At 37.4% G+C, this 16,739-nt stretch overlaps 1 protein-coding gene across 1 annotated transcript in view; it reads right to left on the bottom strand.

Annotated features, from left to right (window-relative positions):
- Positions 1-16,739, bottom strand: part of LOC145770187 (adhesion G-protein coupled receptor G7-like) — a 49,198-nt gene that overhangs the window by 9,553 nt on the left and 22,906 nt on the right. The window contains exons 11-19 of the mRNA XM_082581774.1: positions 15,041-15,202; positions 14,716-14,795; positions 13,185-13,297; positions 11,854-12,012; positions 11,054-11,229; positions 10,511-10,660; positions 7,708-7,817; positions 6,486-6,708; positions 6,029-6,165 (exon numbers count right to left, since the gene is read on the bottom strand). Of these exons, the coding sequence (XP_082437900.1) occupies positions 6,029-6,165; positions 6,486-6,708; positions 7,708-7,817; positions 10,511-10,660; positions 11,054-11,229; positions 11,854-12,012; positions 13,185-13,297; positions 14,716-14,795; positions 15,041-15,202 (1,310 nt within the window). The remainder of the gene's footprint in view (positions 1-6,028; positions 6,166-6,485; positions 6,709-7,707; positions 7,818-10,510; positions 10,661-11,053; positions 11,230-11,853; positions 12,013-13,184; positions 13,298-14,715; positions 14,796-15,040; positions 15,203-16,739) is intronic.

Raw genomic sequence — 16,739 nt, 5'->3', positions numbered from 1 at the left:
TTGTCAGTAGATGTTACAGAAAATATATTTCGCACTTATTCAGTGCATCTTCAGTTCTGAACCTGTTTAAACCTGTTTCAGTTTGAAACCTGTTTAAACATGAAACATTGGATCACCAGCTTTGAACACCTGTTTGAATTGCGTGACAATGTCTTTCACTATTGCGTCACAGTACTGCATACGTGAGTTTGAGATATTGATATCTATTCTGGTCATTCGTGAAATGGTTGCTTGAGAGTTAGTCGCACATTTAACTGTTTGCTTAGTGCTTGCTAGCTGGACAAAAATTCCGTCTTTATCTAAGTAGTTTGTATTGTAGTGACAGTTTTTAGAGGTGTACGGCGTTGCATCTCGATTTCGATAGCCGCGGGCTAATTTTACAGGAATACACTTTTTGAATAGACGTTTCAAAGAGTGTTTCTTTTTCGGTCATTACATACAGACGAACGGATTCGGGACTTTTACGTTACAATTTTCCCACAAAGAGATTATGGTTTACCGCTGTGACCATAAAAAATAAAGACGATTCTCTGGCTAGTGTTTGTAAGGAAGCACAGGCAAGACATAAAAAACAAAGACGAGACCTGTTAGCGGGTAGGCCAAGAAGCACTTAGAAGCACATAAAAAATAAAGACGTTGTTGTCAGTTGGAACTTAGAAGCACAAAGAATAATAAAGAAGATCTTGTTGGTTGGTAGTCTACAGAAGCAAAGAAAATTGGAGACATTTCTTCTCGGTTGGTAGGCTACTGAAGAACTTTAAGCTAAAAAGTAAAGACATTTCTTCTCAGTTTGGTACTGAAGAAAAATAACTTTGACATCCATTGGCAAGAAAGAAGATTAAAGACTATCCATCTGTGCTTGAAGATTCAAGTGGACGAATCCAAGCAAGTTTTGTGGACTTTTGGACTTCATATACTCGTACAGCTACGGTATCGTGCATTTGAATTCTTTTTTGTATTTTACGGTCTTTGCAGTTAAGTTTTTTATAACTACTGTAATAATTTGTGTGTTTGTGTAACTTAATTTTTTAATTGTTAAATTTAGCCCCAACATTTAATATGTCTACACTCGGTGGCGACAGGGACTCGGCCGCCGTCGACTTGACTGAGTTTAGGCCTGATGATGTTCTTTGCGGTCGGGCAGGCCATTCTGGGGAGGGACCCAGTAATGATGAGGCTAAGTCAGTTCGAGAAGCCCGGCATCTTAGACGGGATATTTTGACTCAAATTGGGAAACTTTCTGTAGCCCTAGGTTCTTTGAGTGATAATCAGGAACTGTTAATTTTTAAATCTAACTTATCTACTTTAGAAGAGGAATTACGGAATTTCCATGCTCTTTTGAGTAAAATTTTCAACTCTGCAATTTTGGCAGAACTTCGTGATAGGGTAGATCCCGAATTTAACTCGTTAAAAAATAACTTTGAACAAAAAGAAAGTGAGTTCTCAGATATGTTGGATGCTGACATACATCCTGAGAATAGCGCCTCAAATGTAAGCACTAGCATGTCTAGGACTTCGTCTCGGATAGTGGCACAAATTAACCTGCAGCTAAGACGAGAGGAGCTCCAGATACAAGCTGAGGCCGAAGCGAGAGCTGCTGAGGCTGCCGCGAGAGCTGCTGAGGCTGCCGCGAGACCTGAGGCCGAAGCGAGAGCTGCTGAGGCCACCGCGAGAGCTGCTGAGTTCGCACTCAAAGACGCCCAGTTGAGGGCTGAACAACGTAAGGAGGTAGCTTTAGCTGAATATCGATCGGAGGCGGGCTCCCGGCGTAGCTCTAAGAAGGAATCTTCTAGGCATTCCAGAAGTGAACATCAATCTCGGTTAAATTTAGATAACCTTTTCCAGACACCTGTTCAATCCGTAAGTGGTCCAGTACAATCCACATGTTTTCAAGCTGTTTCAGGAGGTCTCGGGGCCGCGGCTAAGGGTCTTCCTAAGGATCTAAAGCTAAGGCCTGCGAATAATAGCCGAACTCCTCCCCCAGAGCGTACAGGTCACGGGGCCGCCATCAGAAGTAATGTTTTGCCCCCTTCACAGTTTTCTGCGCCGCTAGTTTTAGATCGCCCAGCTACACGTAATTTGGGTGGTGTGAGAGGCGTATCGCGTCTCCTGATTTTGACGTGTGTGAGGATCGTGATCGGGCTGTGCATGTGACTGAGCCCCCTCAGCTCCTTAAGGGATATAGCTTGTCTTCTCCCGCTAAATCGAGTTCTCAATAGCAGGATTGCTTTTTTGAATACCAAAATAGTAGGACGTTTTTCGATAAGGCGGCCTTGATTGGTTACGATGGTAATAATATGCCATTTATCTTTTTTTAAAATCGTATTACGGCCTTGATGGCAGCTTCGCCCTTTAACCCATATCTTCCTAGCGTCAGTTTAAACTGACGCGCATAAAACTGGCCTTATTTCCGGTCAAACACAAAAGTGTGCAAAAATTCGGCCTAATCTGTTCAACTTACCCTAAAACTAAGGTGCAAACAAGATATCGAAGAAAAATAAGACTTCAGGAGGATATGGGTTAAGGGGATTCGTTTGACTTTGTTACAAGCAGCTTGTGTTAGAACAGCTGCGCAAACGATTGCTAATTTGGTTTCCTGCACTCCTGGCTTGTCAGAAGAAGACAGGATAGAAATGTCGTTAGCTCGCTTGTCCCAACGTTTTGGAGTTCGTGGAGGTCTTTTCGCAGAACCAGAAATTAGAAAGTATCGCTATGGTAGCAAATTGACTTCTATCTCTTCCAGTGATTTGAATAAGTTTAAAGATGAATTGTCGCAGTGTCTGCTTTACGCGCAAGCTTATGGTCAGCGTGACAAATTGGAAGGACGTTTTGTTTTGGATTTGGCTAAGCGACTCCCGTTTGACGCTAAGCAGCGTTATCTTGACTTTTTAGGTGATCAGTATGGTGGCACTGATGAGCCTACTTTTCAGAGTTTGTTTGATTTTGTAGTACGGGAGGAAACGCGCAAGTCGACTGATTTTAGCATTATGCTAATGGGCGATTCTGGTGAGTCGCAGCAATTTAAAAAGTTTGGCAAAGGAAAATTGCCTTCATGTCCGGTTAGGCAGTCGTCGGTAAGACCCCATGATGATGTGATGTCAGGGAGTTCGCAGTACTCGACTGCTGTTGGTGCACCGCGCGGTGGTAAAGCCAGACGTAAAAACCTATCGGCATGCATTTGTTGTTCGTCACGTGGTCAAGTTGAATATCATTTTTTGTCTCATTGTAAAGAATTTTTGCGCTTGACACCTAAAGATCGGAGAGATGTTATTGTGAAAGCTGGAAAATGCTTGAATTGTTTGCGCCAGCATATGGTTAGGGACTGTAATCATGCAAACAACTGTCGTCAGTGTGGGCCTAACAACGATAGGAAACACTATTTTCTTCTGCATGATTTTTATGTGACGTCACGTGATTCTCTGGATTCGATCGGCAAAGATGATACTGGTGCCAGAGTTCCTGTGCGTAATGTTAAGATTGGAAATGTTAAAGCAGCTTTTAACCGCGTTACTGCTGCTCGTGTTTTGAATCCAATAACTGGTAAATCGAAGTTGGTGTATTGTCAGCATGATCCTGGTTCGCAGTTGACATTTGTTTCGAGTGATTTGGTCTGCGAACTTGGCGTTAAACCGTATGATAAAGCGTTGTTTAAAATGGATACTCTGGCTGGTCAGAAACCTACTTGTGCTAACCTTGTTAAACTCAACATCCATTCGTTAGAGACAGATGAACTGTTTTGTGATATAACTTCGGTGGTTAACCCAGCTTGGGCTGACGATGTTAAAACTTTACCGCATAAACAAGATTTAAATGGTTTCCGTCATTTTCATGACGTGAATATGTTTCATTTGAATGATTGTAGTACTGTAGATGTACTGATTGGCAACGACAACGCTTATTTGATGTGGGCCAAAGAGGAGCGTGTTGGTGAAAATCGTAGTGACCCGCATGCTTTACTCACTCCTCTCGGTTGATTGGCTTGTGGTGGTAAGTCACCCTTAGATGAAAGCGTTGCTAATGTGTGCAGAGTGCAGACGTCTTCAGAGTCGGATGTCATCTCTGGCTTTCAGCGTAAAATTGAGTCTCGTGATATGGAAATAGCAGACCTGAACAAAGTCATTCAGGATTTGACCTTGCAAAATGAAACCTGTGAATTGTCTCGCAATGACATTTTGGCTAGAGAACTTGTTGAACCGAATATTGAGTTGAAAGATGGTCGATTTGAGATACCTGTACCGTTGAAGGAAGATATTGATTTACCTAACAATTTTGTGTTGGCGTCAGATAGAGCTGCTGCTTTAAGGAAGAAGGCTTTAAAACAACCTGAACTTTGTGATTTCCTTACTGACACCATGAAGGATCTTAAATCTAATGGCTATATTGAGCGTGCTGGTGAAGCAGAAAATGTAAAGGGATTTGAATGGTATTTACCATACTTTGTGACGTCACAATTAAAAAAGCGTATTGTTTACTATGGCAAGTCTGAATTTCGAGGAACTTGTGTTAATGATGTAATGTTTTCGTGTCCTGATTTGTTAAACCCTCTGGTAGATGTCTTGGCTAGATTTCGGCTTGGCAGATTTGGTTTCGTGGCCGATATGACCAAGTACTTTTTCACATTTTGGACTCTTCACTACGTAAGCCCAATTTTATTGAACTGCTTACGTACACAGGCAGTGCCGTTCGGATCGTGAACGAACGCCCTTTGGTACCTTTGAGTGACGACCCTAGGGATTTTACTGTCATCACCCCTGCCTCACTTTTGACCCCATACTTAGACCCATACTGTGCTGTTGGGAAACCACATGATCGTGACCAATTAAGAAGGGATTATCGGTTCAATTTGTCACTTTCTCAGCAGTTTTGGAGTAAATGGATCGATTTTTACTTGCCAGGTCTTCAGGGCCGGAAAAAATGGCTAAAAATGGCCGAGAATTTGGAGCCTGGTCAATTTGTAGTGGTAGGTTCTCTCCAAGACATTGGTAAACGTGGGAAGTATCAACTTGGGAGGGTGCATGAGGTAGTTCCACAAATTAGGAAAGGGAAGCCTGTGGTTGGTAGAGCCAAAGTTGCCGTCTGCAACTATGATGAGAGTACGAGGAAAGTGAAAGTAGACTATGTGTTGAGGGATATTTCGTGCCTCGCCCCCGTAAAGAACACCTAAGTGTTAGGGTTTGAGCCTGGTTTTGTCTGCGGTGGCCGACCCTTGTCTGAGCCCGGAACAGTCGGTTATTATCGCAACCATTGTATATAGCGTCATTTTAGCGTGTACCTATGGTACCAATTTCATGTATCGTCGTGTTTATTCTTATTGCTGTTCATTCTTTGCATGCCCTTTGTATTTGCGTATCCTGTTTAAACATGAAACATTGGATCACCAGCTTTGAACACCTGTTTGAATTGCGTGACAATGTCTTTCACTATTGCGTCACAGTACTGCATACGTGAGTTTGAGATAGTGATATCTATTCTGGTCATTCGTGAAATGGTTGCTTGAGAGTTAGTCGCACATTTAACTGTTTGCTTAGTGCTTGCTAGCTGGACAAAAATTCCGTCTTTATCTAAGTAGTTTGTATTCTAGTGACAGTTTTTAGAGGTGTACGGCGTTGCATCTCGATTTCGATAGCCGCGGGCTAAAGTTACAGGAATACACTTTTTGAATAGACGTTTCAAAGAGTGTTTCTTTTTCGGTCATTACATACAGACGAACGGATTCGGGAATCTTACGTTACAATTTTCCCACAAAGAGATTATGGTTTACCGCTGTGACCACTTGTATATATGCGGCATAATTTTGTTTTTGTGGTTTAGGTCCACTTTGTGAAGGAGCCAAAAACATTTGTAAGCATGGACAATAATAATTCAAACATATGTCTTGTCCTCAATTAAGCAAGGCCAATTCAACGGACATACAAAGCTTGATACTGGTTACTCCAAAACCTTGTTCTGAAACACTAGAAATCTAGAATCATAATTCAATCTCGTTATTGCGATTTCGAGAATTAAAATGCAACAGTTAGATACGTACTGATCTTTTACTTTCATGTAATTCTCAACGTCAATTCCAACCACTATGGAAACAAACACAGCTGGCATTAACCAACCCCACAGACTTGAGGTTGTTATCACCATCTTATTGGTCACGTGAGCTTTGGTGTACATCACCTGGAAATAATGTCAAAATGGTTGGTGACTAGTTAACATTATTCTAAACAAAATTATAAAACTGGATAACTGAGGAGGTTGGAACAATGGCTGGTTTATTTTTACTACAATCGCTGTGTTTCTCAGTGTTATGGCATTTAACTTAGATCCTTCGTTGGACGTCGCCAGAATTATCTAGTTGTCCAAATCTGGATGTCTTAATCTATTCAGGGTGCTAATATTCTGCTAATAATGCCATTAACATCTACTTTTCAAGTAAAATGTGGATGAATTTCTACATGTGGCTGCAGAAATGCATTTATAATAATATAAAAACTTACGTGAACCATTGTCATGTAAATCATAAAAGCTTCAATTGTCATCCAAGCAATTGTACTGAGTAAAAAGAAATGTAGTAGCACAGCGACTGCAATGCAGCCTTTGTCAGAGGATGTAACGTATTCCTGCTGACTAAAAATGAGAAGAAGGTTAAGGCAAAGCAACGCCAAGCATAGATTGGCCAATAAGAAAGAGGATCGGAATTTTGTTCCAGTGGATGATGACCTGAAACATGACGTCATTAGAGACATTTCTATTGTAATTTATTTTTGCATCTTGATCATATTAATTAACTTGGTAAAACAGTAAAAAGTGAAAACTTGAAAGTTTCGATATGAGATTGATCAACATATCGATCAATAGCAAGAGATTGGACAAATCTACAAAGTTTTAGATATGGTGGAGACAGTTATTGCTCTATTTGTTTATATTCATGTTGGTAACAGTTGTTGTTCTGATAAACTTAATGCATCCAGGCTATTTGTAGTTAGTACACCTACAGACTCCAGCAAATGTAAGTCTATAAAAAGGCCAACAAATGCAGGGACAAAAATATCTTCTATCTTTAAGCAGTTTATATTCATTAAAATTCATCAGCATCTGTTCAGGTTGAATTAAGTTGCTTTTGTATGACGTTTTGTGAAAAGTGAGTCAACTGATTTGGATTTAAAATGGGCCAAAATGATTTTTTTTGCAAGTTAGATTTAAGTTGATTCAAAGGTGGCAAATCCAGATGTCAAATCATAGTAAATACTCAATGCTGTTGATCAATCTTAAATAATAATTTATTACATTTTTTATGTAGGCTAAATAAATCTGTATTATTCATAAAATCATCACTGCATGAGAAATCTTTTCAATTTGTTTCACTATAATGTGAGAAGATTCTAAAGTCGATTTAGATTTGAATAACAAATGATCTCTCAATTTATGGTGCAACAGGTTGTGAAGATATTGGAGACGCCTTGATAAGCTATGAAGTATAAGACGTAGTATTGTGCATGCATTGGTTGTGTTCATCACATACATTTAATGCATTATGTAATGCAAATATACTTTACGTAATATTTAATAACGTTTTATGACAATTTTATAAAAGAAATAATCAAATAATTGAAAATATCGTTGAAAATCGTACAATAAATCAATGAAACAAAGCACAGGCTATGTCAGAACAATTGTGTGAAGGTACTTTAATTGTGATCATACAAAGCGATCTCTTACCTCATAACTGCATATATAATGATAGTCACCACTAAGCAAGAAATTGATATCGAAGAGCCAATCATGGTTATCCAATTCAATGGTAAAATATTTTCAGCATTACTTGGTGTCTGAGAAAGCAAAATATTAGAGCGAATGTTGTTATTAGAATCGTATAAAGAAGACTGAATAAAATCCTAATGCAACATACCGTACTGTATAGGAAGTATTAGCCTATACACTGAATACTGAAAAGTTTGGGTGTTCATCAGGACAATTATCGTTTCTAGCACTAGTTGCTACGTTCATCTGATGACATTGAAAGTAAAATTAACAACAAACAAGATGGTTTATTGCTTCACTGACGTTTCGCGCACCATGACAATGCGCATCCTCAGAGCGAATAACATACAAAATAAAATTTCACCAGGTTATATACTGCAGTGCGATTGAAGGCAAGAAAAAATAAAATAAAACACGCAATATTTTAAAAAATTGGCCAATAATGTGTGAGCGGTTACTTTCCTTGTTAAATTACGTAAAAACTTCCAACAATAGACATAAAAATTCGAAGCGGTGACGACCAACAGAAAAAGTGCGATTGAAGGCAAGAGAAATAGAACACAATGTTTTTAAAGATTGGCTAATGATGTGCGGTTACTTTCGACGTTAAATTACGTAAAAACTTCCAACAATAAACATAAATTCGAAGCACTGAAGACCACTAGAAATTCGAGACAAAATTAGATTGCAATGACTTTTCTAACTGTGTTTAAGTAGGCTTGAAGCCTGCATGTCGAGACAATAGTGATTTATAAGGTTTTCACTATTGTCTCGATTGTCACTATTGTCTCGACATGCAGGCTTCAAGCCTACTTAAACACAGTTAGAAAAGTCATTGCAATCTAATTTTGTCTCGAATTTCTAGTGGTCTTCAGTGCTTCGAATTTATGTTTATTGTTGGAAGTTTTTACGTAATTTAACGTCGAAAGTAACCGCACATCATTAGCCAATCTTTAAAAACATTGTGTTCTATTTCTCTTGCCTTCAATCGCACTTTTTCTGTTGGTCGTCACCGCTTCGAATTTTTATGTCTATTGTTGGAAGTTTTTACGTAATTTAACGAGGAAAGTAACCGCTCACACATTATTGGCCAATTTTTTAAAATATTGCGTGTTTTATTTTATTTTTTCTTGCCTTCAATCGCACTGCAGTATATAACCTGGTGAAATTTTATTTTGTATGTTATTCGCTCTGAGGATGCGCATTGTCATGGTGCGCGAAACGTCAGTGAAGCAATAAACCATCTTGTTTGTTGTTAATTTTACTTTCAATTTCATCAGATGAACGTAGCAACTAGTGCTAGAAACGAGCCTATACACTGTTGTCATAATACATATGCGTAGCTCCGCGGTAGGTTGCATTTTTGTTTTTGAATGAGTGAACTATTTTATTGCGTAGTTCTATTGTAGTGTTGTTTCTATTGTAGTATTGTAGTGTTGACCGATAGTAACCATTAGTTACGCAATCTGTTATTGTGAAATATGCTTTTAAAAAGTTTCTGTGTACGTGAAATTCTGTAAACTTCTTTGACTTTTTGACCAGAAAAATGAATTCTAGTGATGTAGGCTAATATTATCCTAGGCATCGGATTTTGGCCATCTTCGGAAACGAAGGGCGAACATCATCAGGCATCGGAAAGCTTCTGGTCCAAGCAAACCTGTGATAAATAGGCGCGAGATTTATTTGTTCTTATTAGAATTATTATTGGAATTGTGTTGAGAGTTGTGTTGAGGATAAGAAGTTGTAACTAAAAGTATACTGAAGACGATTGTAAAGCTTTAGCGGATATTAAAAAGTTTGTAAATGTGGAACTTATTGCTAATTGTAAAGTAGCTGTTGCAAGTAGTAGTGCATTTTTAATTTAAAACCGACAAAGATGTTTGTTGTTCAGAATTTATTTGTTTATGAGCTGGAAGTGGTGAACAATTCGTCTGTTTTAGAAGTTTCAACTATCATCTCAGAAGTAGAACTATTCGACCATTTATTTGACTGTTTAACGTCTGATATCCCAAAAAACTATGTCATTAATCTTTTCTGAGTACGTGTAACAAGTGGAAAGAATTGTGACAACCATTGTTACCAATTTGGGACAAGGTAAAAAATGACTGTGACTATGCAACTTTTAAAATTGACTTTGATTCTGGAACGTCAAAAATGTTTCAACCCTTCTTCTCTAATTGAATAAAGTTTCACAAAGCTTATTTTGACGTCACGGTTGAATCGCGTTCAATTTAGAGGTTCTTTCATCTTCATCATTACGTTTCTTACTCATATTGAGGGTTGTATACAATGCCTCATTGTTCGTTTCTCGACCATGAGCTGTTTGTACTTATCAATGCCCAAGTTTTCCACAAATCAAAAAGTTTAGGGATGTGATTGCACTCCTGCACCCCTAGCTCCTACGTCTATGGTGAGTTGCAACATAAATCTCTATTTGTCTGCCACGTTAACTATGAGTAACACTAGACAAGTTTAATTATTTTTAACTACTGTATAAAAAAGTAAGTGACATATCTAAAAACATTGCATTTCGGAAAGTTAAACAAAAGAGATGAATATAGTTGTTTCAACGTAAGTTAATATTTTTATTAAGCCGTATTTCTTAGCCATGCATAAAGAACTATACCTTGTCAACATTTTCATCAATTCAGACACACACTTACATAATTACAGAAACACTTACTTACGATAGACAGGACTGCATTCATTTAATTTTAAAAGAATTTTTTTTTCATATTTAAAAACAACTGTTTAAACTTACAAATAATGTTGCAAAATTTGTAAGATGAGTATAGATACAATGCACTCCTGTGTTGTTAGAAATTGTTTCTCCTCCTCTATTTGTCCACACTTGAGTTTCATTATCCCAAAAGACACATTCTGTGTTGTCAGCTTCGTTTTTAGTGACATTCTGAAAGTGTTTTAAAACATGCAATTTTGAATACTGTACATCCAGCAGAAAAACGTTTGTTTGCACACTACATCAGCAGTCCAACCTTTGTAGTGGTTTTGTTGCATTCTATGTTAATGTAAAACACAAAGTTTGATTGAAGATTTGAATAGCACCTGATATGGTGTCCATGTAGTCCATTGCTTTATGAAATGTTACATCTACCTAACTAAATGAAATTTTTTGGATTAGAATTTTAAGATACGATACGCATTTGTAACTCGCATTTGCTACTTAATATTGTCTAAACAAAAACAACATATTCTTGTACTGTATGTAGTAATCTTTGTGTGAACAAGCCAACTCTATCTGCACTCTGACAAAAAAATTACCTTGTGATTAAATGTTTTTTACCTTTTGTTTAAAAGAGAAATAGAGCTCTATTGGATGTTCAAGATTTTTCACGTCATCATTTCCAACAATTGAAGCTGTCAGAATAATTTCTGAATTGACTGTTTTACTTTCAGATTGTTGGATGCTCGAATTGAAAAGAGAATCATCGAGAAAGGCAGAAAAACTAACCCGACTTTCTGTTGATAACACAAAAGTTAAGGTTATTAATTGTTGCTACAATACTCGCGTAACAGTTCACTTGAAAAGAGTTTACTCCAAACTTATTTTGTTGCTGTGTACATTATTTTGTTATGTAGGCTACAAAGTTGAAATCATTAACATTTGTAACAAATATAACATTGAACTACAAATAGGAAGTAATTGGTAAAGTCTTATACTGGATTGTGCTTCAAACCATTCGGAAAATCATCAATATTTGACCGTTGTAGATATTTTCCAACGTTTCTTTGCTTCGGTTAAAATCATTTGAATTTAAAGGAAATAAGTAAAATTTCAACAGAATTCGAAAAGCTAAAGTATGTAAGAATGAGATATACTGAATGAGTAATGATTATTGTAGCAAACAATAAGGTAGCTTAGTGCACATCTTAGAATATTATAACTTATTATTATATATATTTGAAGAGAGGGGTGTTCTTCCCGGCTATCAGCACAAGGCTGAGCACTCGCTAGTACAGCGAGCAGCTGCGATTCGCTAACCATAACGGTGTAGCTTCCACGCTAGCCATTCTTGCTACAAATCGGCTGCCGAGAAACATGTATATATTTTGTTAAATATTTGGTTTATGTAGCCTTACTACCTGGACTCATGCTGATAGCCTCCACTGGTATATATACGGACGACGTAAAGCTTCCCTGGGGGGGTCTACTTTCAAATATACGCAGTTGATCTTTATAGAAGCCACGATCACTTGGTGCAGACAGAAGGTTAAACGTATAGCTCATTCCCGGTAGAAAGTCTACAATATTTCAATTACAAATAAATACGCAAACCTATTCCTACCCATAATTATAGAAAAATCTGCAGTAAATAAAACGACTTGAACAGAAAGCGAACAGTTTCCAACATGAGACAAAAAGTGTGACTTCCAATACAATGCTTTTTGAGTTCCGCATCAAATCAAGATGTTGTAGTCAATGCTTCAGATCTGATGGACAGTCTTGATAAAAAGCGATTAAAGCGTTGGCAGGACGCAGTCCAATCATCGATTTTACTTACTCTTGCTTCTTGTTGATCGTTAAAACTTAAACCCTTCTTTTTTTCTAGTTTAAAGTAGGCGCCATAATTTTTTGTCTAGAAATTGAATTTTAATTTTGCATGTTTAGTTGATTTCAGCAACATGGTCTTGTGTTTTGCCATGCTAGACAGGTAGTCACTACCTGGTCCAGCTCCCTGAAGAAGTCAGTCGTGTCTGATTGACGAAACGTCGGAATAAAAGCAGATTGTCACTTTATATATCGTGTGATAGTTTAGCTTAATTTGCACCAGTAGAACGCATTATGTTATTTTACTTCTGCTCTAGTCAGCTTCATCAGCTTTGTATTGTCTATTGCTTGCTGTGGCCTAAAAGTGTGCGCTAAATCTTGCAGTTGCTTCATACAAGTTATACAAGAAAATGCGTTAATATTACGTTTATCAATGTAGAATTTTCGACTAGACCAATGAAAGCAAATAAATAGATTGATAAATACATAACATACTGTACAGTAGATACATGTAGATTGAAGTGAAGCAATAATTAAAACGGTTTCGGATAGTTAACATACGCAAGGTTGAATAACATGATATACGTTCTGGTGAAAGGCCTGATGTGAAACCTCATTCAATTTTTATAGGCCAGGTTACTTTATCTGATAAGTAGGTTTCATAATTGTTTATTAAAACATTTGGCTGCAAATATAAGTCAACATTGCAAACCACTTAGATATCATGGCCAACTCCTGGCTTTGCAAACAACGTAGCTTTATATCCAACTAGCCTACTACATATTTCGATATTAACTTTGGAACGCAATCATTAGGTAGGTATTTGAACAGATGTCCAACATTTCGTTTAATTTGTCTTGGAACCGTTTTTTAATCGACATCGTTCAAGCTCAGCTTAGTTAAACAATGGATTCTGAGATTTTACCATTTGATTTTATTTTCACAACTGCGAATCCAACTGTAGCTGCAACTTCTTCATAGTTTTCTCCATCTTCTAATTCCACGTTTTTACCGACGGCATCAAGTATGTCCAATATTCTAAACAATGAATTGCTTGGTTACCCACAGGCAATCCACAACACAACCATGCACCATTTTTACCTTCTTCAATGTAATTAAACTAAAAATGTTCTTACATTTCTTTACCAGTACTTGATGTTATCATCCATCGAAAAGCTGTATTACAATACTTGATGCTGCTGCCTCAGGCTACTCTTAGAAACATTCTACCAAAAACAAACAAAACTGACAAACAATACATTAACATTAATTCTGATCCAATACATTAAAACTAACGTGGGTTGCTGTATAGCCCCGTTAGCTCAGTGGTTACGCGCCCGGCTCAAGATCACGCGGCACTGGTTCGACTCTCGGGGTGTGCGCTTGAGCAACGCATTTCAGGACTGCTCCATTCAGCGGCACCTAGTGAATGGAATAATTCCCCGGCAAAAACACTTCAACAATCGGAAAACTTCACTCTGCTAAACTCGGTAACTGGCCCTGCGTCAAGAGCCTCTACGAGAATGCAGAACTATCAGGAATACACCCTATCAAGGCTTTGTCTGTCCGAAGATAAAGATTCAAAAACCAAATCATATCTTTACTAACTTATTACTTGATGTAACCATTGATGATACTGGACTACAAAACTTAATGCTGATACATTAATCTTAGAAATGTTTTATTATCAGCAAACAGGAACCGACAAATACTTTTTCAGAGGAAACTACGATTTAAATATATTTCTTTCAGAATAGATTAGTTTCAATTAAAATCAAGATGCATGTCACAATCAATATGCGTCTCCGCGGTAGGTTGCATTTTGTTCTTGAATGAGTCAACTATTTTATAGCGTAATTCTATTGTGGTGTTTCGAAGTTTATTGACCGATAGTTACCTTTAGTTATGCAATTTGTTATTGTGGAATCTGCTTCTAGTAAGTTTCTGTATACGTAACAATTTGGAAATTTGTTGACAAGGAGAATGAATTTTTGTGATGTAATATTACTCTAGTCTCTGGAAGCTTCTGTTCCAAGCAAACTTGTTATAAATAGCCGCGTGATTTATTTTTCTACTAAAAGTTATTATTATTGTTGTGTTGAGAGTTGTGCATTATGAGGATCAGCAGTTGTAAGGAAAAATATATTGAAGACGAATGTAGGGTTTTGAATAGATTGTAAAAGTGGAAGGTATTGCCAATTGTAAAGTAACTGTTGCAAGTAGTAGTGCATGTTTAATTTGAAGAAGACGTTTGCAGTTCCAAATTTGATTGCTGTATGTGTTGGAAGTGGTGACGAATTTTCATCTATCATCTCACAAGTAGAACTATTTGACCATTTATTTGACTGTTTAACATTTGATAGCTCGATAAACTACGTCACCAATCTTTCGAAAATCTCTTTTTGTCTAAAAACTAGACAGAATTGTGACAATGCCGAATTATATTTTAGTCTCACTTGCTTGTTTCTCCGCTCTGCAATTCTTCTTGTGACACGTTAAGCAAATTTCCAATCGTTTGCACAACAGAAGATGCTGTCTAAGAATAATAAATATTGCTGAAAAGTTTGTTTTCTAAAATAAAAAATGTTTAAAATTGTCCTATGCTTTAAATACTGTTTGTAAACCACAAATACAATTGTGCGACTATTTTTTGCCCAACTCATATCATTATGTATGTAATTTCAAGACAAGAGATATCAAAACGAGCACTTTCGAACATTTGCACATAAACAAGTGCAGATGTTGCAAGACGACATCCCAGATTACAAGAAGTGATCTCACCTTTTGTTCTAAGTTCGACGCATTAACGACAGTTTGCAGAGCAACCACGGCCGAAGACACGTTTTCAGCATTTAAGGTTTCGGGTTCAGATGTCAGAACTTGCAAATCGTTTGCAACTTCCAGACGCTCTTCAGGAGTTGTTATTGTAACATTCTCAAAATCCTGTGTTTATAAAAAGATGCTTTATCGCAAATGATTTCCCAAAACATCAACAAAGGAAAAAGGCGCGGCTTTGATGGGCCCGGTGGGGCGAGAACAATTAAAAAAAATAATCATTAAAGCTGTGATTTTTAAAGTAGAAATAAATGTGACTAACACATGTGACCAATGTGCTGACTATGTCAAAGTTTTAGGTGTAAAAGCAAAGCTGATAGACACCATCATTTTAAAACTTTGTACTGATAATGTAATTCCTAAAGGGATTTTAAACGGCCACACCAAGCTACGCTTTTCTGGTGCATGTGGAAACTACCACAAGGAGTTTCTACCAACAACTTGTATTATAAATTTTAATGGAAAACATTATCAATGTGATAGACGAAATCTCTGCAAACTGCTCACAAGCGTGTTTTCTTTTTCATCATCTTCGCTTCATCTTGATGCACCTTTAAAGGGAGCAGCCCTTACAGTTTAAATCTTTTCTCAAAGCTATTGACAAATACTGCATTTCATCGAGTTGGTATTCGGAAATTGGCTAGGCTTAGTCATTCAAGATTTAACTAAATTTAACGAACCTCGAGAAATCTCTGAATGACACAGCAATCTACTGTAGGCTATGACAAGTGATTGAGTGACAAAGGTTAATGTGCACCTACAGGGATTTTTAAGCACCATCTCGCCCCCCCCCCCACGCTGAAATCCACTTGTGGACCCCAATGTTTAGGGATGGTGCTCAATCTAATCTTAATCCGAGCTGTTTCGTACACGGAAAGCGCGTCACGGGCTATCTTAGCCCCGTTCTAATTAATCGCTAATATCGGGAGTTATGAAAATCACAAAGCCAAAATATTTTACAAGATAATAGCCATGTGTATTGCTTGACAAGACCTTTCTTCCGATAACTGCTGAAGCACAATCCAGCGGTGAAGTTAATCCCTATTAATCCCTACTCAATTTCACGCTGATTAATGTTTTACTAGTTTTGCAGACGATTTTGGGAGTAGGATGTCAAAAACTGCTGATAACTAAACTATTTGCAGTTATCGTTTAACTAAATTTAACTAAATTATTTGCAGACATTTCTGAAGTACAGTTTGTTTGCAATGACTAAAGAAAAACAACAAGTCGAAGAAACGGTAGTCTCCATCTTCCAGCAATCTAAGTAGTCAGACTTGGAATTTCTCAATGTAGAGAGAAAACGTTGACTGGAAGTTTTATTAAATAATCTAAAAAACAATACTACACAAAAATGTCATTTTATTACGAAACCAAAGATGAACAATTTTTAGGAAAATTCATAAAACTTCAGTTAATTTGAGCCAGTCGCTTGTATGTAATCGATAAAACTTTTAGGTATGGATGGAACCCGTCCACCCGTCAGTCCGAATAGAGTTAAACTGTCAAAAACCCTCAAACTGACTAAAATGAGTGAGCCATTAATTAGCCGTGACTCTCCCAGGCCAGAGGGGTACGGAAGGCGGTTTATACAGCCCTGTGCACCAACTACGCGATAACTGAAAAAAGAAATAATTATGTGGTG

This window comes from Aplidium turbinatum, chromosome 5 (genome assembly GCF_918807975.1).
Source record: "Aplidium turbinatum chromosome 5, kaAplTurb1.1, whole genome shotgun sequence".
Classification (NCBI taxonomy): Eukaryota; Metazoa; Chordata; class Ascidiacea; order Aplousobranchia; family Polyclinidae; genus Aplidium; species Aplidium turbinatum.
Note: the sequence above shows the minus strand (reverse complement) of the source record. Positions and strands in the feature narration are given on the sequence as shown.